At 45.4% G+C, this 27,225-nt stretch overlaps 1 protein-coding gene across 1 annotated transcript in view; it reads right to left on the bottom strand.

The window, feature by feature from the left end:
* LOC126355365 (facilitated trehalose transporter Tret1-like) overlaps positions 1 to 23,057 on the bottom strand; it is a 47,337-nt gene extending 24,280 nt beyond the window's left edge. Inside the window, exon 1 of the mRNA XM_050005658.1 lies at positions 22,805 to 23,057. Within this exon, the coding sequence (XP_049861615.1) occupies positions 22,805 to 23,057 (253 nt within the window). The remainder of the gene's footprint in view (positions 1 to 22,804) is intronic.
* Positions 23,058 to 27,225: the final 4,168 nt, after the last annotated feature.

Raw genomic sequence — 27,225 nt, 5'->3', positions numbered from 1 at the left:
CTAATTTTATTACTTCTCTTCAAATCACATTAATCATGGAATGGAAACACACAGCAACAGAACGTACCAGCGTGACTTTAAACACTTTGTTACAGGAAATGTTCAAACTCTCCTCCGTTAGCAAGGATACTTGCATCCACTCTCCGTCGCATGGAATCCCTGATGCTCTAATGCAGCCCTGGAGAATGGCTTGTTGCATCACAGCCGTCCACAATTCGAGCACTTAGAGTCACTACATTTGGTACCGGGGTTGCGTAGAAAAGAGCTTTCAAATGCCCCCATAAATGAAAGTAAAGAGGCTTGAGGTCAGCAGAGCGTGGAGGCCATGGAATTGGTCCGCCTCTACCAATCCATCGGTCACCGAATCTGTTGTTGAGAAGCGTACGAACAGTTCGACTGAAATGTGCAGGAGCTCAATCGTGCATCAACCACATGTTGTGCGTACTTCTAAAGGCACGTATTCTAGCAGCACAGGTAGAGGATCCCGTATGAAATCATGATAACGTGCTCCATTGAGCGTAGGTGGAAGAACATGGGGCCCAATCAAGACATCACCAACAATGCCTGCCCAAATGTCACAGAAAATCTGTGTTGATGACGTGATTGCGCAAGTGCGTGCGGATTCTCGTCGGCCCACACAAGTTGATTGTGAAAATTTACAATTTGATCACGTTGGAATGAAGCCTCATCCGCAAACTGAACATTTGCACTGAAATGAGGACCGACACATTGTTGGATAAACCATTCGCAGAAGTGTACCCGTGGAGGCCAATCAGCTGCTGATAGTGCCCGCACACACAGTACATGGTACGGAAACAACTGGTTCTCCCGTCATACTCTCCAAAAGTGACGTGGTCAACGTTACCTTGTACAGCAGCAATTTCTCTGACGCTGACATTAGGGTTATCGTCAACTGTACGAAGAATTGCCTCGTTCATTGCAGGTGTCCTCGTTGTTCTAGGTCTTCCCCAGTCGCGAGTCATAGGCTGGAACGTTCCGTGCTCCCTAAGACGCAGATCGTCTTCCTGTTGGGACACTTTCGTTTTGGAAATCTGTCTCGATACAAAAGTACCGCGCCACGGCTAATGCCCCGTGCTAATCCATACATCAAATGGGCATCTGCCAACTCCGCATTTGTAAACATTGCACTGACTGCAAAACCACGTTCGTGATGAACACTAACCTGTTAATGCTACGTACTGATGTGCTTGAAGCTAGTACTGTAGAGCAATGAGTCGCATGTCACCACAAGCACGGAAGTCAACATTACCCTCCTTCAATAGGGACAACTGGCGGTGAATCGAGGAAGTACAGTACATACTGACGAAACTAAAATGAGCTCTAACATGGAAATTAAGCGTTTCCGGACACATATATATATATGGTGGCCCTCAATCGTTACTGGGTCAAATATCTCACGAAATAAGCGTCAAACGAAAAAACTACAAAGAACGAAACTTGTCGAGCTTGAGCCGGCCGCGGTGGCTGAGCGGTTCTAGGCGCTTCAATCTGGAACCACGCGGCTGCTACGGTGGCAGGTTCGAATCCTGCCTCGTGCATGGATGTGTGATGTCCTTAGCTTTACGTAGTTCTAAGTCTAGGGGCTGGTGACCTCCGATGTTAAGTCCCATAGTACCTAGAGCCATTGTGCAGCTTGAAGGGGGAAACCAGAGGCGCTATGGTTGGCCCGCTAGATGACACTGACATAGGTCAAACGGAAATCAACTGCGTTTTTTAAATAGGAACCCCCATTTTATTACTTAGTCGTGTAGTACGTAAATAAATATGAATGTATTAGTTGGGCCACTTTTTTCGCTTTGTGATAGATGGCGCCACAAACATATGGCTCTCAATTGTAGAGGAACAGTTGGTAACAGGTATTTTTTTTTTTAAATTGAAATACATAACCTAGGTACGTTTGAACATTTTATTTCGGTTGTTCCACTGTGATACATGTACCTTTGTGAACTTACATATTCTGAGAACGCATACTGTTACAGCGTGATTGCCTGTAAATACCACATTAATGCAATAAATGCTCAAAATTATGTCCGTCAACCTCAATGCATTTGGCAATACATGTAACGACATTCCTCTCAACAGCGAGTAGTTCGCCTTCCGTAATGTTCGCACATACATTGACAATGCGCTGACGCATGTTATCAGGCGTTGTCTGTGGATCACGATAGCAAATATCCTTCAACTTTCTCCACAGAAAGAAATCCGGGGACGTCAGATCCGGTGAACGTGCGGGCCATGGTATGGTGCTTCGACGACCAATCCACCTGTCATGAAATAGCGATTCAATACCGCTTCAACCGCACGCGAGCTATATGCCGGACATCCATCATGTTGGAAGTACATTGCCGTTTTGCCATGCGGTGAAACATCTTGTAGTAACATCGGTAGAACATTACGTACAAAATTAGCACCCATTGCACCATTTAGATTGCCGTCGATAAAATGGGGGCCAATTATCCTTCCTCCCATAATGCCACACCATACATTAAACCCCCAAGATCGCTATGTTCCACGTGTCGCAACCATCGTGGATTTTCCGTTGCCCAATAGTGCATATTATGCCGGGTTACGTTACCGCTGTTGGTGAATGAAGCTTCGACGCTAAGTAGAACGCGTGCAAAAAACCTGTCATCGTCCCGTAATTTCTCTTGTGCCCAGTGGCAGAACTGTACACGACGTTCAAAGTCGTCCCCATGTAATTCCGGGTAGAAATATGGTACGGTTACAATCGATGTTGATGTAGCATTCTCAACACCGACGTTATTGAGATTCCCGATTCTCGAGCAATTTTTATGCTACTGATGTGCGGATTAGCCGCAAAAGCAGCTAAAACACTTACTTGGGCATCATCGTTTGTTTCAGGTCGTGGTTGACGTTTCTCATGTGGCTGAACACCTCCTGTTTCCTTAAATAACGTAACTATCCAGCGAACGGTCCGGACACTTGGATGATGTCGTCCAGGATACCGAGCAGCATACATAGCACACGCCTCTTGGGCATTTCTATCACAATAGCCATGCATCAACACGATAACGACCTTTTCCGCAATTGGTAAACGATCTATTTTCGCACGGGTATGCATCTCGAAGCAAATACCGTCCGCACTGGCGGAATGTTACGTGATACCACGTACTTATACGTTTATCACTATTATAGCCCCATCTATCACAAAGCGAAAAATAGTGGTCCAACTAAAACATTCATATTTCTTTACGTACTACAGGAATATGTAATAAAAATGGGGATTCCCATTTTAAAAAAAAGCAGTTGATATCCATTGGACCGATGGAAGTGCCATCCAGCGGGCCAACCATAGCGCCATCTGGTTTCCCCCTTCAAGCTAGACGAGTTTCGTTCTTTGTAGTTTTTTCGTTTGGTGCTTATTTCGTGAGATATTTGGCCCGGTCACTATCTATGGGCCACCCTGTATTATATATATCAAAAAAAGTTTTGCATCATCCCATTTCCCAGAACTCCCGAAGATAGACGTTGACTGTGGACATACAAAGTCCCTTCGACTGTTCAGAGATGTCACTAAACGACACAAACAACCATGCATGAGGAGCGCCTATAAGACGGAGGGGGTCCGACAGCCGATCATTTCGAATCATTCCACCAGGAAGGAGGTACACGGCTCGTGTTATCTGTAGTTCGAGCATGCCTAGACGGTCAATATCGCGATTCGGTCGCGTCCGCATTGTGACTCTGTGCCAGGAAGGGCTCTCAACAAGGGAAGTATCCAGGCGTCTCAGAGTGAACCAAAGAGATGTTGTTCGGACATGGAGGATATACACAGAGACAGGAACTGTCGATGACGTGCCTCGCTCAGGCCGTCCAAGGGCTACTACAGCAGTGGATGACCACTACCATTCACCGATGGGTGTGGCATTCGCCTTCAATCAGACAGTCGTCGGAGACGTGTCTGGAGACAACCCGGTCAGGCTGAACGCCTTAGACACACTGTCCAGCGAGTGCAGGAGGTGGAGGTTTACTAATGCCTTGAGGCGGCAATATGTTGGGCCGACGTAAGCCGCTGGTGGTGATGGAAAGCGCCTTAACGGCTGTACGATACGGGAATGTCATTCTCCGACCGATAGCGCAACTATATCGGCAGCGTATTGGGGAGGCATTCGTCTTCATGGACGATAATTCGCACTCCATCGTGCAGATCTTGTTAATGACTTTCTTCAGGATGAAGACATCGCTGGACTAGAGTGGCCAGCATGTTCACAAGACTCGAACCCTATGCTTGGGATAGGTTGAAAAGGGCTGTTTATGGACGACGTGATCCACCAACCACACTGAGGGATCTACGCCGTATCGTCGTTGAGGAGTGGCACAATCTAGACCAACAGTGCCTTGATGAACTTGTGGATAGTATGCCACGACGAATACAGGCATACATAAATGGGTGTTAGAGGCACCGGTGTGTACAGCAATGTGGACCACCACCTCTGTAGATCACGCTGTATGGTGGTACAACGTGCAATGTGTGGTTTTCATGAGCAATAAAAAGGGCGGAAATGATGTTTATCTTGATCTCTATTCCAGTTTTCTGTACAGGTTCCGGAACTGTCGGAGCCGTGGTGAATCAAAACTTTATATATACTACTGGCCATTAAAATTGCATTCACACAAGGTTGGCGCCGGTGGCGACTCCTACAACGTGCTGACATGAGGAAAGTTTCCAATCGATTTCTCATACAGAAACAGCAGTTAATCGGCGTTGCCTGGTGAAACGTTGTTGTGATGCCTCGTGTAAGGAGGAGAAATGCGTACCATCACGTTTCCGACTCTGATAAACGTCGGATTGTAGCCTGTCGATCTTGCGTTTTATCGCGTCACGATATTGTTGCGCGCGTTGGTCGAGATCCAATGACTGTTAGCAGAATATGGATCGGTGGGTCCAGGCAGTTAATACGGAACGCCGCGATGGACCCCAACGCCCTCGTATCACTAGCAGTCGAGATGACAGGCATCTTATCCGCATGGCTGTAACGGACCGTGCAGCCACGTCTCGATCCCTGAGTCCAGAGATGGGGACGTTTGCAAGACAATAACCATCTGCACAAACAGTTCGACCTCGTTTGCCGCAGAATGGACCATGAGCTCGCTTACCCTTGACGCTGCATCAGAGACAGGAGCGCCTGCGATGGTGTACTCAACGACGAACCTGGGAGCACGAATGGCAAAACGTCATTTTTTCGGATGAATCCAGGTTCTGTTTACAGCATCATGATGCTCGCATCCGTGTTTGGCGACATCGCGACGAACGCACGTTGGAAGTGTGTATTCGTCATCGTCATATTGGCGTATCACCCGGCGTGGTGGTATTGGGTGCCATTGGTTACACGTCTCGGTCACCTCTTGTTCGCATTGATGGCACTTTGAGCAGTTGACGTTACATTTCAGATGTGTTACGACCCGTGGCTCTAGGCTTCATTCGGACCTTCGAAACCCTACATTTGAGCAGTATAATGCACGACGGCATGTTGCAGGTCCTGTACGGGCCATTCTGGATACGGAAAGTGTTCGACTGCTGCCCTGGCCAGCACATTCTCCAGATCTCTCACCAATTGAAAACGTCTGGTCAATGGTGGCCGAGCAACTGGCTCGTCACAATACGCCAGTCACTACTCTAGATGAACTTTGGTATCGTGTTGAAGCTGCATGGGCATCTGTATCTGTACACGTCATCCAAGCTTTGATTCAATGCCCAGGCGTATCAAGGCCGTTATTACGGCTAGAGGTGGTTGTTCTTGGTACTGATTTCTCAGGATCTATGCACCCTAATTGCATAAAAATATAATCACAACTCAGTTCTACTATAATATATCTGTCGAATGAATACCCGTTTATCATCTGCATTTCTTGTTGGTGTAGCAATTTTAATGGCCACAAAAAACACCAAAAAGTAATTAATGAAGAATAATGTAATTTCGAGAATACATTTAAGTTTGTAACACAGCAAGATCGCCACGCAGAGACTCATGCATAATGTTGTACTTTTGTACAGATGCCGGATATCAGTTTCTGGTATGGAGCTCATTGCATGTTACATTTCTTCGGTCAGTACAGTAACAGTTAATGCAGTTTGTGGATGACGCTGGAGTTGTTGTTCGATGATGTCCCATATGTACTCAATTTGCTTATAGATCTGGTAATCGAGCAAGCCAAGGCGACATGATGACACTCTGTAGTGAATGTTGGGTTACAGAAGGGGTATGTGAGCGAGCGGAATGCTGTTGGAAAATACCCCGCTGTAATGGTGTTCATGAATGGCATCGCAATTGATTGAATCAGCAGACTGACGTATAAATTTTCAGTCAGAGTGTGTGTTATATCACGAGAGTGCTCCTGCTGTATGACGAAATCGGATCGTATACCATAAGTCCAGGTGCAGGTCCAGTGTGCCTATCACGGAGACAGGTTGGTTGCAGTCCCTCTGCTTGCCTCCTTTTAACCAACACGCGGCCATCACTGGCACTGAGCACAGCTGCTTTCACCAGAAAACACAACAAACCTCGACCCCCTGCCCTCTAATGAGCTACCGTTTAACACCATTGAAGTCACAAATGAAAGTAATTTGGGATTAGTGGAACGCACGCTATAGATCAATTGGCTAGAAGCGATCCTTGAAGTAACCGATTTGTAACAATGCATTTTCTGTCTGGTGCCAACTACCGCCCAAATTGCTGCTGCAGATGAATATGATGCGACAGAGCCACATACAGAACTTTGTAGTGACGCGGAATAGTAAAGAGTTGGAAACGTGGAGTATTGTCAAAGTTTCGTTGCCTATGCCTAGAGCCAGAGGCAGTAAGTTAGCCAAGAGGTAGGAGGATTACACATATATCGGAATGTGTCGTCACGCAGGGGCAATGGCCTGGTTACACACAACAGGCGAGAGAGAATTGCTTATCACGCAGGTTTGTGTTAGGCAGATACTTTCGTAGAATGCAAGACAAAGGTATAGCGTCAGCTGTACTGCATTTCACAACTTCGCGTAAGTCTGCCGTAACAACACGTTACTCTGTCGCAAGAACACCTAATGGGCGAGTACGACAGATGAATCAGCAGTATAAGTGGGACGAATGCGTTCATTACAAACGAGCATGACGTCAGGACGTCGCTCGTGCTTCCTTTAAATACGCCAGCTTTGATAGTAACAAGACACACACAGTTAGACTTGCAGTTAGACGTGTACTGGGTCGCTGCGTAGCGCTCAGCTCGGTGAACGACATTTTAATCTTTATTAAGGAGATGTTGCAGTAAGGGCGGCCCATCCAGCAGCAGACGTGAGGGGACAGTACCAGCTCTGGTCCTCTGTGCTGCCGCTGTCAATCATCAACCCAGGATTAGCAGAGATCGCGGCAGACTCGCTCGCCGCCAATGCTGACCTCATCAGTGAGCCGTCGTCGAGATCGTGCGGGGCCTAGGCCCTGTGAATCCGCCGTCACAACCGGGTGAGCCGACGACGCTGGGGGACTGCAGCCTGTTCCGCCCGTCACCACGGTCGAGTCACCAGGAGGAGCAGGGAAGAAGACGGGATGGGATAGAGTACACTCTGCACTACGAGAATGCGTCTCTTGCCGACAGCGCCGGGACTCCAACCCGGACACCCTACGCGCAGTGGCTTGCTGTCCGCAGCGGAGCCGGCTGGCCAGCCAGGCGCCACCAGCCACACGCGGCCGAAGTACGAAGTAAGGACATTCCTCCACTACGTCACAGCATGCGGCGCTGCGCTAGCAAGACTGTGCGGCCCGGAGCTGGTGTCGTCGCTACGACTCAGCGAGGACTCGGGAAGGTCGTTGATATCACCAAGTCACATTGTACTCGGCAGGAATAAAGGTTTTATGAATTAATAATGTTTATTTGGCGTTTCTGACGCTTCTACAGCCATTTCCTAGCATCCTGACAACTGGAGAGGTCACCGCTCGGCCATCCAGTCCACCGTAGGCGACCGGGACCACCGGCGAGCCTATAACATGATGGTCTTTCCTCTCGATAATACCACGTGGCCGGCCAGAGCCAGGCCATTCTGTGACCGTACATTCTCGTGAACAAAGCTGCCAGCAATCGTGAATAGTGGCTACATTCCTACCAAGCCTTTCTGCAGTATCGCAGAAGGAACATCCATCTTCTTGTAGCCCTATTACACGACCTCGTTCAAACTCAGTGAAGTGTTGATAATAGCTTCCTTGACGTCTTAAAGGCGTTCTCGACCAATAGCAGCCCTCCACGTCCATTCTCATAGGTAACGAACGCTCATGACCATTACAGTGAGTATTTAAAGCAAACCTGATTTGCACGCTCGTTTTGGCGCTACTAGCGCGAAATTTGAATTTCATCTTTAAGATGTAGAAACACTGCTGCCAACTGTCCTGTCATACAACTCGTTCTTGGTGTTGTGATTTTTTTCCCCGTAGGTGTATCAAGCGCAAATGTCGTTAGCAAAAATGTCGAAAATTTCGGATGGACGCAGACTACATATTTTTTAAATATATATAGGGTACATAAATACATATGCAATACATGAAGGGCAAATGTTGTTAGCAAAAATCTGGAAGTTCTTGATTGCTTTACTTCAAACTTTTACGTGATACTTTAATAAACATCTGGATGGACATGGGATATATATATATATATATATATATATATATATATATATATATATATATATATATATTAAAAACAACATATGTCTGCTTGTGTCGGTGTATGTGCGGATGGATATGTGTGTGTGTGTGCGAGTGTACACCTGTCCTTTTTTTCCCCTAAGGGAAGTCTTTCCGCTCCCGGGATTGGAATGACTCCTTACCCTCTCCCTTAAAACCCACATCCTTTCATTTTTCCCTCTCCTTCCCTCTTTCCTGACGAAGCAACTGCCAGTTGCGAAAGCTCGTAATTCTGTGTGTGTGTTTGTGTGTTTTGTTCATGTGCCTGTCTGCCGGCGCTTTCCCGCTTGGTAAGTCTTGGAATCTTTGTTTTTAATATATTTTTCCCATGTGGAAGTTTCTTTCTGTTTTATATATATATATATATATATATATATATATATATATATATATATATATATATATAAGCAATAATCTCAAATAGTTAGAGACCGATTGACACGATATTTCATCAAGAACTCTTAAAGGTTTTATGCTAAAACCGACTGTGAAAAATAACACTGTGCTGCGAAAACGTGTGGTTTAACTTCCTTTCTTGAAGTCAATTTTAACTACGATAGCAGGATATTTTAATCATTTGACAAACTGTTTCTCCCGAATATTCTTTCTCCTTATATACAATTTCACACAAAGTGCTGTTTTGTTTTCTTCCTCACAGTCGGTTTTAACAGAAAATAGGATAGTTATATTCATGGACCGCCAACTTATGATCAGAATATTACTAAGGAATCAGTATCATCCGAAACTTTGTAATCCCACGTGTTCATACATTTAAAAAACGTGTGAAAATTTTCGTGAAAGCTTCTCTCCTCACAGATACTGCAAGTGGGGAGATCTTTCTCATACCAATGATCCCAACCGATTTAGCCACTTGTTTTTCGAGATTTCAGCCCCCAATCAAAGCTTTGTCTGTAGCAACAGTATACGGCTCAAAGACAGAGAGAGAGTGGGGGGGGGGGGGAGATGGACAGAGGGGGAAAGAGGGTACGAGCAGAGACAGATGGGAGGAGGAGCACAGGGAAAGGAAGGGGGGGGGGGAAGAAGATGGAAGGAGAGAGATAGGACAGGAGAAAATGGTTACGTGGCAGTGTGAGGAGGGGATGGAGAGAGAGAAAGGGGGAGGAGCTAGATAGAGAGAGGGGAGGAGAAGGAGATTATGATGCATATCCAACTGCAATACATGTTAAGGAATTGGGAAGCACTGCACTGTTTGCTATTTCACTATAAATACGATGGCCATGCCAAGCTATAAGATATTCATGAAGCATCTAATCCTGAAGTTAAAATTATATACGCCCGATTAATCGGTACGACCTTACGCTGACGACTTCCTTTGGTATATATTCAGTTCAAAACCTAAAATATCTCAGATACCACATTCTAAGGTACGTTAGGAATGTTAATAAGCTGAATGGGTGTAACAAATGATAAAGGTAAAGTGATGCTGACAGTTGATTAACGTAGGATGAACAGAAAATTAAAGAATACCATTTTTCGTTTTTTTTTTAACTATGACTGTCCCGTTCCTTTATATTGTGGAAAACGTAGACAGTTCGCTTATGGCTGAGCATTGGGATACCCTGTGATTTCAGGGATAATCTGCTAACGAATCGGTTCCTAGCTAGTCAGGCGCAAAAAATTCTCCATTAAACAGAGTAAAGAAAGATGAGTTTAATCTGGGTTGCATTTACAGTAGAACGAACCCAGAACCGAACTGGAGTCGAAAGGCTAGAGTTTCATCATACAAGCTGTCTACTACTAAGGTCAGGACGGACTTCCGTGAATCAAGATTTTCGACACAAGTGACGCTGGCTCCTTTCGAACACTGAAGTCATGGCATCAAGTTTGACTCGAAAGTCTAAGCCCTCACACAAAGGTAATTTGAATACCAAACTAACACCCCCTGTTCCTGAAAGCACTGAAGGCGTCAGCAATTTGCGCGTCATAATATCCCACATGACCCGACTTCCGCTTCATCCGAAGTTCTCTTCACAATCACTCCATCCTATGTCCTCTTCCCAGCAGCCTTCAGCTAATGTCCAGCAGACGCTACGTGCCACGACTGAATTTATTTATTTACTTAGCGTATGGCTCATAACATCACAGTAAAAATTACAGAAACAACACGATTAAAAAAAACACACATGTATAAACAGAACAATATATAACAGTTTGTATATAAGGACACCTCCAATTGTAAATTTACACTCACAGAAGAGCAATCACAAACAAACGTTCTGCTTAGATAATATATAGTCGATTGCCTCTTGGGTCGCCATTAGGAAATCCTGTGGGTCACCCGCATATGCCTTAGTGGGCATTCCTGCACAATGTGTTTGACTGTCTGACTCTCAGCGCCACAGTCTAAAGTGGCCGAAGTTAACCCCATCTGTGTAAGGAGTCGGCGCATCTCCCACAGTTGATTCTGATGCGATTACGACTTGACCAAACTTTGCGAGGGCAATCAAATCCTTTTGGTTTACTAAACATGCCTCAGCAATGCCTCATAAATGCCTCTACAATGCCTCTGCGACGCCTAGGTTACCGTCGTCACTGGCGGCGCAGTGTACCAGTGTATCGGAGCTTAAAAGCTATTGATATTGACTTTGCCGGACAGTTTAATAAACAGCAATTGATTGGTGGACCAAATTTTTTTTGTGGACTGCGTCTGAACTTCACCTGTGATGCACAAGCAGTGTTTGAAGGCAGTACATGGGTTACGTTGGCTGTTGTTTGGGGCAATCACGAGGACTATGGTCGCCTTAAACCGTTTCCAGATGCAAATATTATTACTTGGAAGACCTGGAGTATAGCTGAGACTACAGGACTGTTGGCTAAAAAGCCTTATGGTACTCGGGTTCCTAGTATGCCATTTGTTTTGTCTACCAACAGAAAGAATAAGTTGAATGCTGATGAGTACCTGTTTATATGGGCGAAAGTCGGCAATGGCAATTGTAAAATAAAGATCAATGGTGACTGTATGTTGTATTATAGTCAAAATAAGGCTCGTGCGCCCATGGGCGCCGCCATGTTGGCCAAAGTGCTTAGCGTCACAGATAAAATACTCAAAGTCAGAGACCGAGCGAAGAATTCCTGCCCTACATCACAGTGAAACAGAACTGCTGAATTTTTTGGTGGGTACTATGTGGCCAGTCCGCGGTCTGGCTCCGAAACAGTGGCGCGCAGGCCAAATCAGTATATGGGAGAAAGGGCGGAAGAATGTCATCGTAGCCTCCCTCCTGAACAGAGAGAAATTGAAAATATCGAAGCTTTTACAATAGATCTAGAGGAGCCAATGTAACGTATCACTGTTCAAATAAGTGGGAAACTTCGCTTTTGCCGCTGAAGCTTCATCTCGTGTGCGCCGAAGTCGCCGTGTAGGCCACCTAAGAATGTGCAGGTATACCGCTTGCACATGTTTTTGGTTAATCCCTCCGGCTGTTGTGCCGAGAAGGTTAATGGAAATTCTCCGTCGCCTTCTCTAGAAAGAAACGGAAGAAAACAGTCGCAGCCCACTGCCAGGCTTACAACATGTGTTTCATGTAGAGTACAGAATGTGCACGGACTATTGGCCGTTGATCATATAGAGCGATAATGGGGAAATGAAATAAAATACGTGCTCCACAGAGCACTTACCTGCGCACTGGTACGAGCAGTTAGTATGTGAATCAGACAGGATAGTCAACATGGTACTGTTACAAGTTAGACATTTATCTGTTCATGTAAGATGTATGGCATTAATGAAAGTCTTTCAACTTTATACTCCATCAACAGTCATCCAAACATACATATACAGAATGGTCCAAAAAAATGTATCCACTGTTTAAAAGTCCATAACTTGCAAACTATTTGACGGAGTTGTCTCATTTTTGGTGAAAGTGTAGCTTAAAGTCCAACTTAAAGATATCACTGTAGGTGTACGAAATGGTCACCATTAACATCCACACAAACGATGCCACCGAACTGCAGCACGAACTACTGACAGCAACGTGCTCAGTTGGATATTTACACATGAATGTACGATGAATTCTCGAAGTTCATCTAATGCGCGTGGCTTTTGTCGATAAACGAGGTCCTTTAGTGTTTCCCACAGGTAAAAGTCCAGAGGCGTTAGGTCTGGGGAACGTAGTGGATACTCGACAGCACCTCTACGGCCTATCCATTTTCCTGGTAGATATTCGTCCAGATCCGCCCTAACACGATTTTGGTAGTGGGCTGGGGCACCATCTTGTTGAAAGTAAACTCTTTCATCTCCATGCAAGTCTCGGATGGCAGGTAAAATGGAAGTCTGAAGCTTTTGTAGGCACACCTCACCGGTAACTGTGCCGTCAAAGAAGAATGGCCCAATCAAGCTCCGGTAAGACAATTCACACCACACATTTACTCCTGGCCAATTCCTGGCTTTGTCTACATGGACGTTCGTATTTTCGGCGTCCCAGTAAATGCAATTGTGGCGAATTACTGTACCATTGAATTTGAACTGAGCCTCATCAGACCACACAATCATCTTTGCAAACTCTTCATCGTTGCGCACCATGTTAGTAAACCACTCGCAGTACTCCATTCTACGATCTGGGTCGTCCTCGTTCATTGCTTGTAGCAACCGTGGGATGTAGCACTTCCACTTTGCTGTCTTCAAAATTCGCCGAACACTTGAGCGACTCACTCCAGTTTCACGGGTACACTGTCTCACAGACTTCTGTGTTGAGCGAGTGAATTGTTGTAACACACGACGGGAGTTAGCTGGACTTGTTACTGTTACAGGTCGTCCAGATCGTTGTTTGTGTACATCTTTAACACAGCTTTCGGCTTCGAATTTGTCTCGAATGCGACGAATCGTTAAACGTGTCGATGGCTCTGTTTGATACTCATTTCGCCATTGCCGTTGAAACTCATTAATCTTTTCGTACTTAAAATACCACTTCAAAACTGACTTCCTTTCATCGAATGTAAGTCTTGTTCCAGCCATGTTTACTCGAGTAACTAGGTGCAACTAAATACAAAACACTGACTGTCTGGCGACTGTCATCTGACAAAACAAAACAACACAATACAACGCTTATCTGGCGATTGCCGGATCTACAAACTATTACACTACCAAAGATGAGAGAATTCCGTCAATTAGTTTGCCAGTTATGGACTTTTAAACAGTGGATACATTTTTTAGTGCCCTCCGTATAACTCTGGCAGCACCTGGAAGGTATTATACTGGAGGTGCATAAAAATAGGGAAATACCAAAAGCACAATACACTGTAGGAATACCGTTAGCGTTTAAAACAGCTTCTAGCCATCTCGGGATGGTGGACGAGGAAGATGTGAAACTTCATCCTCGTGCACACAGGACCAGTTCTGAATGACGCGAGCTGTGAGAACAGGCAGCGGGCGTCTTAGCATACAGTATCACGACTGGGGGACAAACATTGAACCAAGGCATCGAACTGATGAGTCAAAATGGTCACGAAGTCCTTTAATGTAATGCGATCTTGCAGAGCAGCAGTGGGGCCCATGGAATGCCACGATATGACTGTCTAAACAATCACCGAATCCTCATCAGATTTCACTCTTGGGACACAAACTCGGCCAGAAATTGGTGTGTGAAACACGATTCATCCGACAAAATCACTTTCTTCCTTTGCTCCCTATTGCAGGTTGTATCGCTTCGACACCACATTTTCCTGGTAGATGCAGTTGAATTACTGAGGACTGGTTTTGAAATTCCAGCTGCTCCTGAAATTCCTTGTTTTTAAAGCTCCTTTTGTATTGGTTTGGTGCTGTCAGGGCTGGCGAGAGCGACAGTCACTTCTGCAATTACTTTTGCAACCATCGGCCTCTTATTTTTCGTCGGAGTCCTTTCCGTGACCATCCGTCAGTATTATTCAACACATACTTCCAGCCGGCGGTTCTAGGCGCTACAGTGCGGAACCGCGCCACCGCTACGGTCGCAGGTTCGAATCCTGCTTCGGGCATGGATCTGTGATGTCCTTAGGTTAGTTAGGTTTAAGTAGTTCTAAGTTCTAGGAGACTGATGACCTCAGAAGTTGAGTCCCATAGTGCACAGAGCCATTTGAACCATATGAATATACTTCCGTCGGCGTTGTGATTTAGTGGATGATGTTTTTCTGATTTTCTCTTATACAGGATGGTCGAAAATTCCCGTTACAAACTTCTAGGACATGTAGAGAGTAGTGAGTACATAACATGTTGAATAGGAACCCATGTCCGGAAACGTGTCGTTTCCGTTGTATGACAGTTTCAATGCAGATGATTATCACATCCACACCCACGTGAGGAATGTACTTAGGCGTGATCGAGTATAATTGTTGTAATCCATTTGAAAAGAATACTGACTCGTTCCGTTGTTATTTACGCATTTGCATTACACCGTACACCTTATGCTTTACATCAGTCGACAACTACAAGAACCCAGCATCTACGACACCAGCCGCAACGTACCGATGCATTACAACAGCGGCTCGATGAGACGACCACCAGCGTTGTTACACACATTGTACCTCCGAAACATGTTCTGGTACACTCTCTCCATCCCACCTGTGCATTCCATTTAAAGAACAGGGAGGCAAATCGTGAATTAAATGTAATATGGAGAGGTGAACGTCTCGAGCATTGTAAAACGCCCAAATATGTTGGTGTCACGCTGGATCGCACACTGACCTACAAACATCATTATAATGCCACAAGGGAAAACGTCTCAACTAGAGACAACATCATCAGGAAACTAACCAGCGGATCCTCGGGTGCAAACCCAAAAGTCCTGAGAACTTCAGCCCTTGCGCTCAGGGCGGAATACGCCGCTCCAGTATGGTCTACATCAACACACGCGAGAAAATTTGATGTCGCGGTGAATGAAATGACACGGATTTTTACCGGATGCTTGAGGCCAACCCCAGTGCACAAGATGTCCTTAATCATGGGAATCGCACCGCCCAACATACGACGTGACATCGCTGCCGAAACCGAAAAATTCAAGCAAAAAAAGGACATGCGTCATCCTTTATATGGACACCAGCCTGCTGACCAACGGCTTTGTTCGAGGAAGAGTTTCCTGTCACGTACCCGAGTCCTGGAAGGGTCGGCTGCAGAGCATCGTTTGAAAAGGTAGGAAATCGACCTGAGAACCCCCCAAAAAGATGTAAAAGAAGAACTGGCGCTCGGTGGACACCTACCATACACAATCTGGAGAACCCTAAACCGTATGAGGGTAGAAGTGCCAAAGTGCAAGATAAACCAGCAGCAATGGGGTCTCCTAAAAGGGAATGAGAACACTCTCTGACCAGGATACTCAACATCTGCTTATCTGTCCATATTTAGACCAGCCCTGCACAATGAATGACTTTTGGGAGGCAAATGACACGGCCATATTGGCTGATGATTTTTGGAAGTCTAAAGTCTAGTTCCGGACACGGAAAATAAGTAAGTACCTGGTGTCTCATCAAGGTCTTGTGCAGCGGCCAGAACTCGTGCCAGCAGATCTTCCTCTGTCTCTACAGGTGTCCCATAAATTAGGCTCTTCATACGACACCACAAGAAGTAGTCCATAGGGGTTAAATCCGGCAATTGTGGTGGCCTCGCGGTTGGACCACCAAGGCCTATCCATCTTTCACCATACCGTCTGTTGAGATGTCTCCGGATAGCCAGTGAAAAGTGAGGTGGTGCTCCATTATCCTGAAACCACATTTCCTGACGGCAGAGACCCACCTTTGAATCTGGTGACGGACAGTGGAGTCTCAAAGCCTGTTTACACTGGTATCATGAAAACTGTTGAAGCATCGTGGAGGACGGGCTTCGCAGGAATTAAGAGTCAACAGTTTGGAGCACCTACAACAACGGTGTGCTACGAAACAAAGGAAGTAAGTGCCGATTACAGTTATTTTCGTTTCGAGCCAGGTGGGTTGTCCCTTTTCCTGTCTTTTGATGGATCACTTTTGTATTCTTTCGGTTACTTTTCTCTTGATTAAATTGTACTTATGGAGAAGGAACTTTCAGATGCTAATACTATAGAATAACTTAGGCATCAGAGAGAGAAATTACAGATAGAGATAAATCAACTCAGAGGGGCAGAGAAGGAACAGTCACATCCCAAACCACCCCCTTGGATGGTATTGCTGTTTACCTCGTTCTCGGGAAAGGGAAGATGTTTTTACCTTTTGAAAAAATGGTTCAAATGGCTCTGAGCACTATGCGACTTAATGTCTGAGGCCATCACTCGCCTAGAACTTAGAACTAATTAAACCTAACTAACCTAAGGACATCACACACACCAATGCCCGAGGCAGGATTCGAACCTGCGACCGTAGCGGTCACGAGGGTCCTGACTGAAGTGCCTAGAACCGCACGGCCACAGCGGCCGGCTACCTTTTTGACAATTTGGGTACAGTCACCAAATTGGGGAGGGGGGACGGGTTTAAGGAGCCTTTATTACGCGCTGCTAGACTGAAGTAAGCGGTAGATGCTAGAGCACATGTCATGTGTAATGAGAATCTGAAGGAGGCTAAAATATTTTACGAGTTTTAGGAAGGGTTAATACAGAGATATCGGAAGAAGAACACGGTAAGATATTGTCGGAAACAGCTTACAAGGGGTTTTTGTAAACAGAATTAACCGACTGAAGGTTTCGCCGACCGCATTCTAAAAGTCAGTGTAGGTACCTATGAGCTCACGGATGGTGATAGGGCAAACTCGGTAATTTTGCGAGAAGCAGAGCAGAGGGTTCATAACGCATTTTTGAGGGGGCTACAACCGAAAAGTTTCATTTGGAATTTCCTAAGTGTTTGAGTGAAGTAGGGTATATTGCATTTTCATTAGAGGAAGTTGAGTCATTGGCTACGTCACCGGACACTGTTTAGTATGGACATAATTTGTTTTCGCTGTGGACGAAGGGATTACGTACAAAAAAATTTCAGACATCAACGTTGCGGCCATTGTAAAAAATTTGGTCACTTAGCCCGGCAATGCTGTAACAGAAATCAGCAACAACAGAAATTTCAGTCTCAGGGTAAATCTTACGTGCAACAGTTAAACGGCGCAAGGAGCGGATTGTCCACTGTGCCAGGCTCCCAGTAAGACTTAGCGCATCTAAGAAAGCAGTGGCAGATTTTATTCTGACGAGCTATGTGGAGGATAAATTATGTAAAATGTTGTTGGATACTGACTCTCAGGAATCGGTTGTCAGTGAGCGAGCATTTGGAGCAAATAGGTTAAATGAACCACGCTAAAGGTTCAGTGGCGTAGGTAGAGAGCGTGTAAATTCACTTGGTGCTGAAGTGCTGAGGCAGGATCCGAACCTGCGACCGTAGCGGTCGCGCGGTTCCATACTGAAGCGCCTAGAACCGCACGGCCACACCGGCTGGGTTAAAAGGTAAAAGATTTCAGTCCGTTGAAACAGTGAAACGAAAAGCGGCACGCGCCATCGAGGAACTCATAGCACTGTTTCCATCAATGAAAAATTCGCGTGAAGCGTTGTAAGGACACAGGAGGGGAGTATAGTGAATGTGACAATAAATAAATACGTTGTTGTTGTGGTGATGGACTGGTTTTATGCTGCTCACCACGTTACTCTATCCTGAACAAACCTCTTCATCTCAGAATAACTATTGCGTCCTACATCCTTCTGAATCTGCTTAGTGTATTCATTCCTTTGTCTCTCCACCCACCGCTCCAGAGTTTCCATCCAGCGGTAAATGGATGATCCCTTGATATCTCAGAATGTATCCCATCTACCGATCCCTCTTCGAACAAGTCGTGCCAGAAATTCCTTGTCTCCCCAGTTCTGTTCAGCACCTTCTCAGTAGTTACGTGGTCCACTCATTTCATCTTTAGTATTCTTGTTTGTCGCGACACTTCAAAAACGTCTGTTCTCTTCTTTTCTAAATTGTTTGTCGGTCGTCCGTGTTTAACATCCATATATGGCTACACTCCAGACAAATAGCTTGAGAAAAGACTTCCTCGCGCTTAACTCTGTATTAGATGTTAACAAATTTCTCTTCTTCTCTTTCTGCCATTGTCAGTCTATATTTTGGGTCCTCGCTCCTGCAGCCTGCATCACTTATTTTACTGCCCAAATAGCAAAACTCATCTACTACTTTCAGTGTCTCGTTTACTAATCCAGTTCCCTCGACATCACCTGATTTAATTCGACTATATTCCATTATCCTCGTTTTGTTTTTGTTGTTGTTCACCTTATATCCTTCTTTCAAGGCACTGCCCACTCTGCGCGTTCGAGTCCGTTGCTGTCTTTGACAGATTACAGTGTCGTCGGCAACCCTTAAAGTTTTTATTTTTTCTCCCTGTACTTTAACTCCTATTCCAAATTTTTCTTTTGTTTCCTTTACTGCTTGCTCAATATACATACTGAATAACATGCGGAATAGGCTACAACTCTGTTTCACTCACTTCTCAACCATTGCTTCCCACTCATGCCCTTCGACTCATATAAGTGCCATCTGTTTTCTGTACAAATCGTAAATAGCCTTTCGCTCCCTGTAGTTTATCCCAGCCACCTTTAGAATTTGAAAGAGAGTATTTCAGTCAACATTTCCAAAAGCTTTCTCTAAGTCTACAAATGCTATAACCTTAGGTTTGTCTTTCCTTAACCTATTTGCTGTAGATGTCGTAGGGTCAGTATTGCCTCACGTGTTCCTACATCCCTCCGAAATCCGAAACAATTTTCTCCGAGGTCGGCTTCTACCAGTTTTTCCATTCTTTCGTATGGAATTTGTGTTAACATTTTGAAAGAATGACTTATTAGACTGACAGTTCGGTAATTTTAACACCTGTCAGCAGCTGATCTCTTCGGATATGTAGGTTTCTGAAACAAAATGTTTTACAGTAAATGTCGCATTATCTTAGAGCCACACCTCCTACTTCGAAATTCGATTTCCTCCTTGTCGCTGGTTAAAATGATTGATACAGATTTGGATAGGCACACTAACATGATGCTAGATGCGTCTCGTCAGACTGGACCCCTATTTTGGATGTTGTGTATGCGACACGTGTTACAAAGTTTAGGTTTACATGAAGTGACCACGAACTTGAAAGAGACGCTTAGTGTATGTAAGTAGGCTGTTTAGGTTTTTATGTTGGTAACGCCATGTAGCGCTCTATATGGAAATCACTGACAGTGCTGTGTGCAGTCTGTGGCTGGTTATCATTGTTGGAATTTGATATTATAGTGTTGGGCAGTTGGCTGTTAACAGCGCGTAGCGTTGCGCAGTTGGAGGTGAGCCGCCAGCAGTGGTGGATGTGGGGAGAGAGATGGCGGAGTTTTAAGAGTGGATGATCTGGACATGTGTCCATCAGAGACAGTAAATTTGTAAGACTGGATGTCATGAACTGATATACAGGGTGTTACAAAAAGCTATGGCCATACTTTCAGGAAACATTCCTCACACACAAATAAAGAAACGATGTTATGTGGACATGTGTCCGGAAACGCTTAATTTCCATGTTAGAGCTCATTTCAGTTTCGTCTGTATGTATTGTACTTTCTCGATTCATTGCCAGTTGGCCCAATAGAAGGAAGGTAATGTTGACTTCGGTGCTTGTGGTGACATGCGACTCATTGCTCTACAGTACTAGCATTAAGCACATCAGTACGTAGCATTAACAGATTAGTGTTCATCACGAACGTGGTTTTGCAGTCAGTGCAATGTTTACAAATGCGGAGTTGGCAGATCCCCATTTGCTGTATGGATTAGCACGGGACAATAGCCGTGGCGCGGTACGTTTGTATCGAGACATATCCAGAACGAAGGTGTCCTGACAGGAAGACGTTCGAAGCAATTTATCGGCGTCTTAGGGAGCACGGAACGTTGCAGCCTATGACTCGCGACTGGGGAAGACCTAGAACGACGAAAACACCTGCAATGAACGAGGCAATTCTTCGTGCAGTTGACGATAACCCTAATGTCAGCGTCAGAGAAGTTGCTGTTGTACAAGGTAACGTTGACCACGTCACTTTTTGGAGAGTGCGACGGGAGAACCAGTTGTTTCCGTACCATGTACAGCGTGTGCAGGCACTATCAGCAACTGACTGGCCTCCATGGGTACACTTCTGCGAATGGTTCATCCAACAATGTGTCAATCCTCATTTCAGTGCAAATGTTGTCTTTACGAATGAGGCTTCATTCCAACGTGATCAAATTGTAAATCTTCACAATCAACATGTGTGGGCTTACGAGAATCCGCACGCAATTGTGCAATAACGTCATCAACACAGATGTTCTGTGAACGTTTGGGCAGGCATTGTTGGTGATGTCTTGATTGGGCCCCATGTTCTTCCACCTACGCTCAATGGAGCACGTTATCATGATTTCATACGGGATACTCTACCTGTGCTGCTAGAACATGTGCCTTTACAAGTACGCACAACATGTGGTTGATGCACGATTGAGCTCCTGCACATTTCAGTCGAAGTGTTCGTACGCTTCTCAACAACAGATTCGGTGACCGATGGATTGGTAGAGGCGGACCAATTCCATGGCCTCCACGCTCTGCTGACCTCTAGCCTCTTTACTTTCATTTATGGGGGCATTTGAAAGCTCTTGTCTACGCAACCCCGGTACCAAATGTAGAGACTCTTAGTGCTCGTATTGTGGACGGCTGTGATACAATACGCCATTCTCCAGGGGTGCATCAGCGCATCAGGGATTCCATGTGACGGAGGGTGGATGCATGTATCCTCGCTAATGGAGGACATTTTGAACATTTCCTGTAACAAAGTATTTGAATTCACGCCGGTACGTTGTGTTGCTGTGTGTTTCTATTGCATGATTAATGTGATTTAAAGATAAGTAATAAAATGAGCTCTAACGTGGAAAGTAAGCATTTCCGGACACATGACCGCATAATATATTTTCTTTCTTTGTGTGTGAGGAATGTTTCCTGAAAGTTTGGCCGTACCTTTTTGTAACACCATGTATATATTATGACTTTTGAACAGTATTAAGGTAAATACATTGTTTGTTCTTTATCAAAATCATTAATTTGCTAACTATGCCTATCAGCAGTTAGTGCCTTCAGTAGTTTGAATCTTTTATTTAGGTGGCAGTAGTGGCGCTCGCTGTATTGCAGTAGTTCGAGTAACGAAGGTTTTTGTGAGGTAAGTGATTTGTGAAAGGAATAGGTTAATGTTAGTCAGAGCCATTCTTTTGTAGGGATTTTTGAAAGTCAGATTCCGTTGCGCTAAAAAATATTGTGTCAGTTTAGTGATGATCAGAGTAAGTAAAGATCGAAATGTCTGATTACGTTCAGTTCTGCTCAGCTGTTTGAAAATCAAATATCGTAAAGACACAAGATCAAATCGATCTTCAGGCCTCCAACGGAAATACGTCAATTACTGAGACCAGTTAAAGATGCTGTAGGTCTCAGAACACCTGGAGTCTACGAAATACCTCGTGAGTGTGGCCAGAAGTACATCAGACAAACAGTGTACACTGTGGTTAAAATGGCTCTGAGCACTATGGGACTTAACATCTGATGTCATCAGTCCCCTAGAACTTAGAACTACTTAAACCTAACTAACCTAGGGACAACACATAACACTCAGACGCACTGTGGAACAACCCAGGAAATAACATGAGAGGTATTATCCAGAGAAATCTGCGTTCGCTGAGCATGCGTTAGAAAACGGTCACCACATAAAATTTGACGATACCTCTGTCGTGGCTCGCACTAACGGCTTCTGGGACAGTTTAATACAGGAAGCTATTAAAATAAAAATTACAACAAACACCCTGAATAGAGAGGGTGGCTTACAGCTCAGCGCTGCGTGGGATCCAGCGATCGCGCAGTTGAAGAGGGCACATCCAACGCCGACTCAGAACATGCCCATATATGGCAATGTCACGGGCACCAGTGACGTCACAGCCGGCAGCCAGTGTATAAAAGGGCGCACCAACAGCCCACTGGCAGTCATAACGCTTGACAATGGCCAAGGAGTGCTTGGCCGAAAGCTCGAGTAGTTTTAACCAATTGAAGCGGTTGGAAACCCGGGAACATTTTATTCAAATAACGTAAGGGGTTTATCAACACAGTCATTTATAATTTTTCTAACGGGACGTTTCAGTATTACAAAGTTTAGGTTTACCTGAAGTGACCATGAACTGGAAACAGACGCCTAGTGCGCCGCGGATTTCCTTCTCGGAGATCTCTCCAGTGTAGACAGGACAGGCTGTGCAGAAGGCGCCGCCACAGAAGCCGGTGATGAAGCGGCCCACGAGCAGAGCCCACGCGTCCTTGCAGAAGGAGAGCACCATCCAGCCGAGCACGAAGGGCGGCGCCAGGCAGAGCAGAGGCAACCTCCTGCCCACCCTGTCCAGCGTGAAGGACCCCATCACCATGGCAGCCAGTGCGCCCAGCGGCATGATCCCGCCAAACCACGAGACGGTCTCTTCTGACAGCTCCAGCTCTTTCTTCAGGAGGGGGCCTGCGGGCGACGTCCAGCCCAGCACGGTGCCCAGACAGAAGCCGCCCAGAGTCGCTGCAGCAAACACTCAATGTTACCTGCAAACCAACTGAACGTCCAGCCGGGTAAGAAAGCCAACGAGAACACTACTGGCCATTGTTGCTACACCACGAAGATAATGTGCTACAGACGCGAAATTTAACCGACAGGAAGAAGATCCTGTGATATGCAAATGACTAGCTTTTCAGAGCATTCACACAAGGTTGCTGCCGGTGGCGACACCTACAACGTGCAGACATGAGGAAAGTTTCCAACCGACTTCTCATACACAAACAGCAGTTGACCGGCATTGCCTGGTGAAACGTTGTTGTGATGCCTCGTGTGAGGAGGAGATATTCGTACCATCACGTTTCCGACTTTGATAAAGGTCGGATTGTAGATTATCGCGATTGCGGTTTATCGTATGGCGACATTGCTCCTCGCGTTGGTCGAGATCCAATGACTGTTAGCAGAATACGGAATCGGTGGGTTCAGGAGGATAATACGGAACGCCGTGCTGGATCCCAACGGCCTCGTATCACTAGCAGTCGAGATGACAGGCATCTTATCCGCGTGGCTGTGACGGATCGTGCAGCCACGTTTCGATACCTGAGTCAACAGGTGGGGACGTTTGCAAGACAACAACCATCTGCACGAACAGTTCGACGGCGTTTGCAGCAGCATGGACTATCAGCTCGGAGACCATGGCTGCGGTTACCCTTGACGCTCTGTCCCAGACAGGAGCGCCTGCGATGGTGTACTCAACGACGAACCTGGGAGCACAATGACAACGCTTCATTTTTTATCGGATAATTCCAGGTTCTGTTTATAGCATCATGACCCATCTTGTCGAGTTCTGCGGCCTTCCGTGAACCATTCTGCACACATCTGTTACACTTCCGAAACACTTAGTCCCACTAAGCATCAGTTTCCTGATTAGTGTATCATATTCTCTCATGCCAACGATGAGCAATTTTTCAAACTCACTGAGTTGACGGTACGGTTCGCGCTTTCATGAGTACGGTTTGCGCTTTCATCACAAAACATAACTAAGGCCGGTATTACACTATCAAATTTCTTTGTCAAATATCTTTGTCCAATATCTTTTTCAAAGATATTTGATGGTGTAATAGGGAACTTTGTCAAATGTCGTCCAATATTTGACCAAATATAGAGCCTCGCTGTAGATTTGATCAAAGAAGTCGCTTGTCTTCTGTTTACTGCAATGTGCCATGTTACCACATGGAGCGCTAGCATCGCTGCATTCTGTCGTCTGTAGTGTTTTTATAAACATTGCCGGTAAATACAATTGGTGTGTGCCGACAACTACAAAATTAATAGAGATGTGTGAAGCTGATGAGGCGCTTTACAACGTGAGGCACGCTGAATACAAAAATAGATTACGAAGATTGGGGACCTGACCTACCCTAACCTAACCCAACCCAACCCTCTCCTGTAGTAAGGAATCAGAGTGTTACAGTGAGCCTGTTTTCTGCAGATGTAGCAGTTCTTAAGTGAATATTGTCCTTTGTGATATGAGGATATACTTCATTGAGCACATACAGAAATGTATGCTCATCCATTCTTAAGTAATTGATGTACGACTTGACGTCCTCCACTATATACTCACGTAACAAGTATAGGTGAATGCTTTTATCGTGTCGTCGTAAAACCCACGGCTTCACCCAGGTGTGTTTCCTTTTTTTTCCCCGCTTCTCTTCCACATGTGCACACAGTGCAATTGTGGTACATGCAATTGCTGCGGTTAATAACAAGTTGTTGTTGTCAGCCATCTTGAACTTCGACGAAAAATATGCTAGCCCTACGTCAAAGATCTTCGTCAAATATATTTGACGGAATATTTGATCACATCTTTGATCAAATCTTTGACAAAGAAATCTGATAGTATAATATCGGCCTAACCTCCGCCCTCTCTCCAGTGATCTCTCTCCTGACACCACTAAGGTTGCAAATGGCGGCGTCATGGGGTGACTGCACACCACAGGGCGTCTGGCTCGCAAGTTGTCCTCGAAGTAATCGGTTTGTAACAGTTCGTTGTGTCATTTTAGTGTCAACTGGTGCTTAAATTGCTGCTGCAGATGCAGTACGATGCGCCAGAGCCATAATCCGAACACGATGGTCTCCCTTTCGCTAGTGCCACGTGGCCGTGCAAAGACCTGTCTTCTTGCGACCGTGCATTCTAGCGGTCACCGCTTGCAGCAACCAAGCACAGTGGCTACATTTCTGCCAAGTCTTTCGGCAATATTTTCTCGTATTCCTAATGCACGACCTCATTCCAACCCAATGAGGTGCTGATAATGCCCTCTTTGTCTCCTTAAAGGCATTCTTGACTAACATCACTCATCACCTCCAACATCAGAGGTAACTAACACTCACGACCATGATAACGCATATGTAAAGGAAACTTGATTTGCATCCTTATAGTGTCACACTATCACGCAAGTGGTTCGAAACATTAATAGACATTATCTTTTACATGTAGAACTTTCGCTTATATCACACAATTTCTTCTTGCTGTTGCGATGTTTTTACATGAATGTATTTGTCACATACAGCCGGTGTTGCGATGTTTTTACATGAATGTATTTGTCACATACAGCCCAACAGAATCTCCAGCAAGCTACAAAACCTTTCAGAGCACAATTCTTGCCAGCCACAACGTGGCCTCGTATACAAGGCCATTTGTGTTACAGGTGGATATTCAAAGGCGACGTTGTCCGCACATGAATTACTGTGCAGGAGCACTGAGGGTACAATTAATTTAGTAGGAAGCAAGGGGGACAAGTAATTTTGCGTAGATGGGCCACGGGAGCTAAAAGGTGATTTATTAGAGGACACAGGGGATTCAGATGAAGTCAGTTTGCCGCAAGCCAGTCATGATAATAATTCAACCCACACAGCCGACGAAAAACAACCTGACGGAGAAGAAGCGAGTGGTCGTGTATTAGAGGTCATCGCATATGTATTTTTAGGATTTAGAGGGCCAGAGGCCGTTAACTAATACTCTCTCGTGCCTCGCATAGCCGCCCAAGAGAGTGCGGAAGACGCGATCCAATATGAATAATAATTTTGTGTGGGGAGAGCCCAGAGTCAAATGCCGTGATGACAACCACTCCGGACTACGATAAAGGTTGAAGGTAAAGGAAATGAGCGTTTGGCGTCATTGGCCGGGAGGTCCCTTTCCGGCCGCCTTGGTGCAGGTCTTATTACATTCGACGCCACATTGGGCGACCTGCGCGCCGGATAGGGATGAAATGATGATGAAGACAACATAACACCCAGTCCTTGAGCGGAGAAAATCTCCGACCCAGCCAGGAGGCGATCGCTTAGTGCCAATCACAAATTTAAAGGAACAGGCATTTTTTTATTTATTTATTAACAATGAAGATCACTCTGTTAAAAGGAATATGTAGATCATTACATGGTATAGTATGTGCATTACATATTGAGTGGTGAGAGCACCGTGAGGTTCATTATCAACTGTCAAATGTGCACACCGACTGCAACCGGCACTTCCCAACTGCCTGGTGGGTCGAGGAAAACTGCCTGAAGATAGTTGGCAAAGGTTGTCCGTTAGTGTGACCATCTATGAACCTCATTGTGGGCTTGCTGCAAGAAATACGAAAAGTCAAGTCGCGACTTGGCAGCATCCCCATAGAGGTACGCGATCGTCCAACCTTTGACCCAAATGATCGATTGTGATTTAGTCGCCGGAAAGTAGTCACTCTCCGGATGTAAGAAGGAAGCAGGTGTAATATGTTGCAGGGTCACACGGAGGTAGCAAGTAACCATCTGTCTTCCTAGGAAACAGATGTCCTCCACCGCGATACAAGTTAAGCGGTTATGGTCGTCATCCACTTGTCGACATTTCGGGCATATTGGAGTGACCACTAGTCCAATTGCATGGAGCCGTTGGTTGGTGTTGAACTTGCCACAGGCGACAGAGAACCACAGTGCCCGAACGAAGGTAGGAAGGAATTTTTGGTGCAAATGTCTCCAAATCTTCAGCCAATGCAACCTGGGGTGTTTGAGTTCAATGACAT

Source organism: Schistocerca gregaria, chromosome 3, assembly GCF_023897955.1.
Source record: "Schistocerca gregaria isolate iqSchGreg1 chromosome 3, iqSchGreg1.2, whole genome shotgun sequence".
NCBI lineage: Eukaryota > Metazoa > Arthropoda > Insecta > Orthoptera > Acrididae > Schistocerca > Schistocerca gregaria.
The sequence above is the reverse complement of the archived record's forward strand: the minus strand, read 5'-3'. Positions and strand labels throughout refer to the sequence as shown.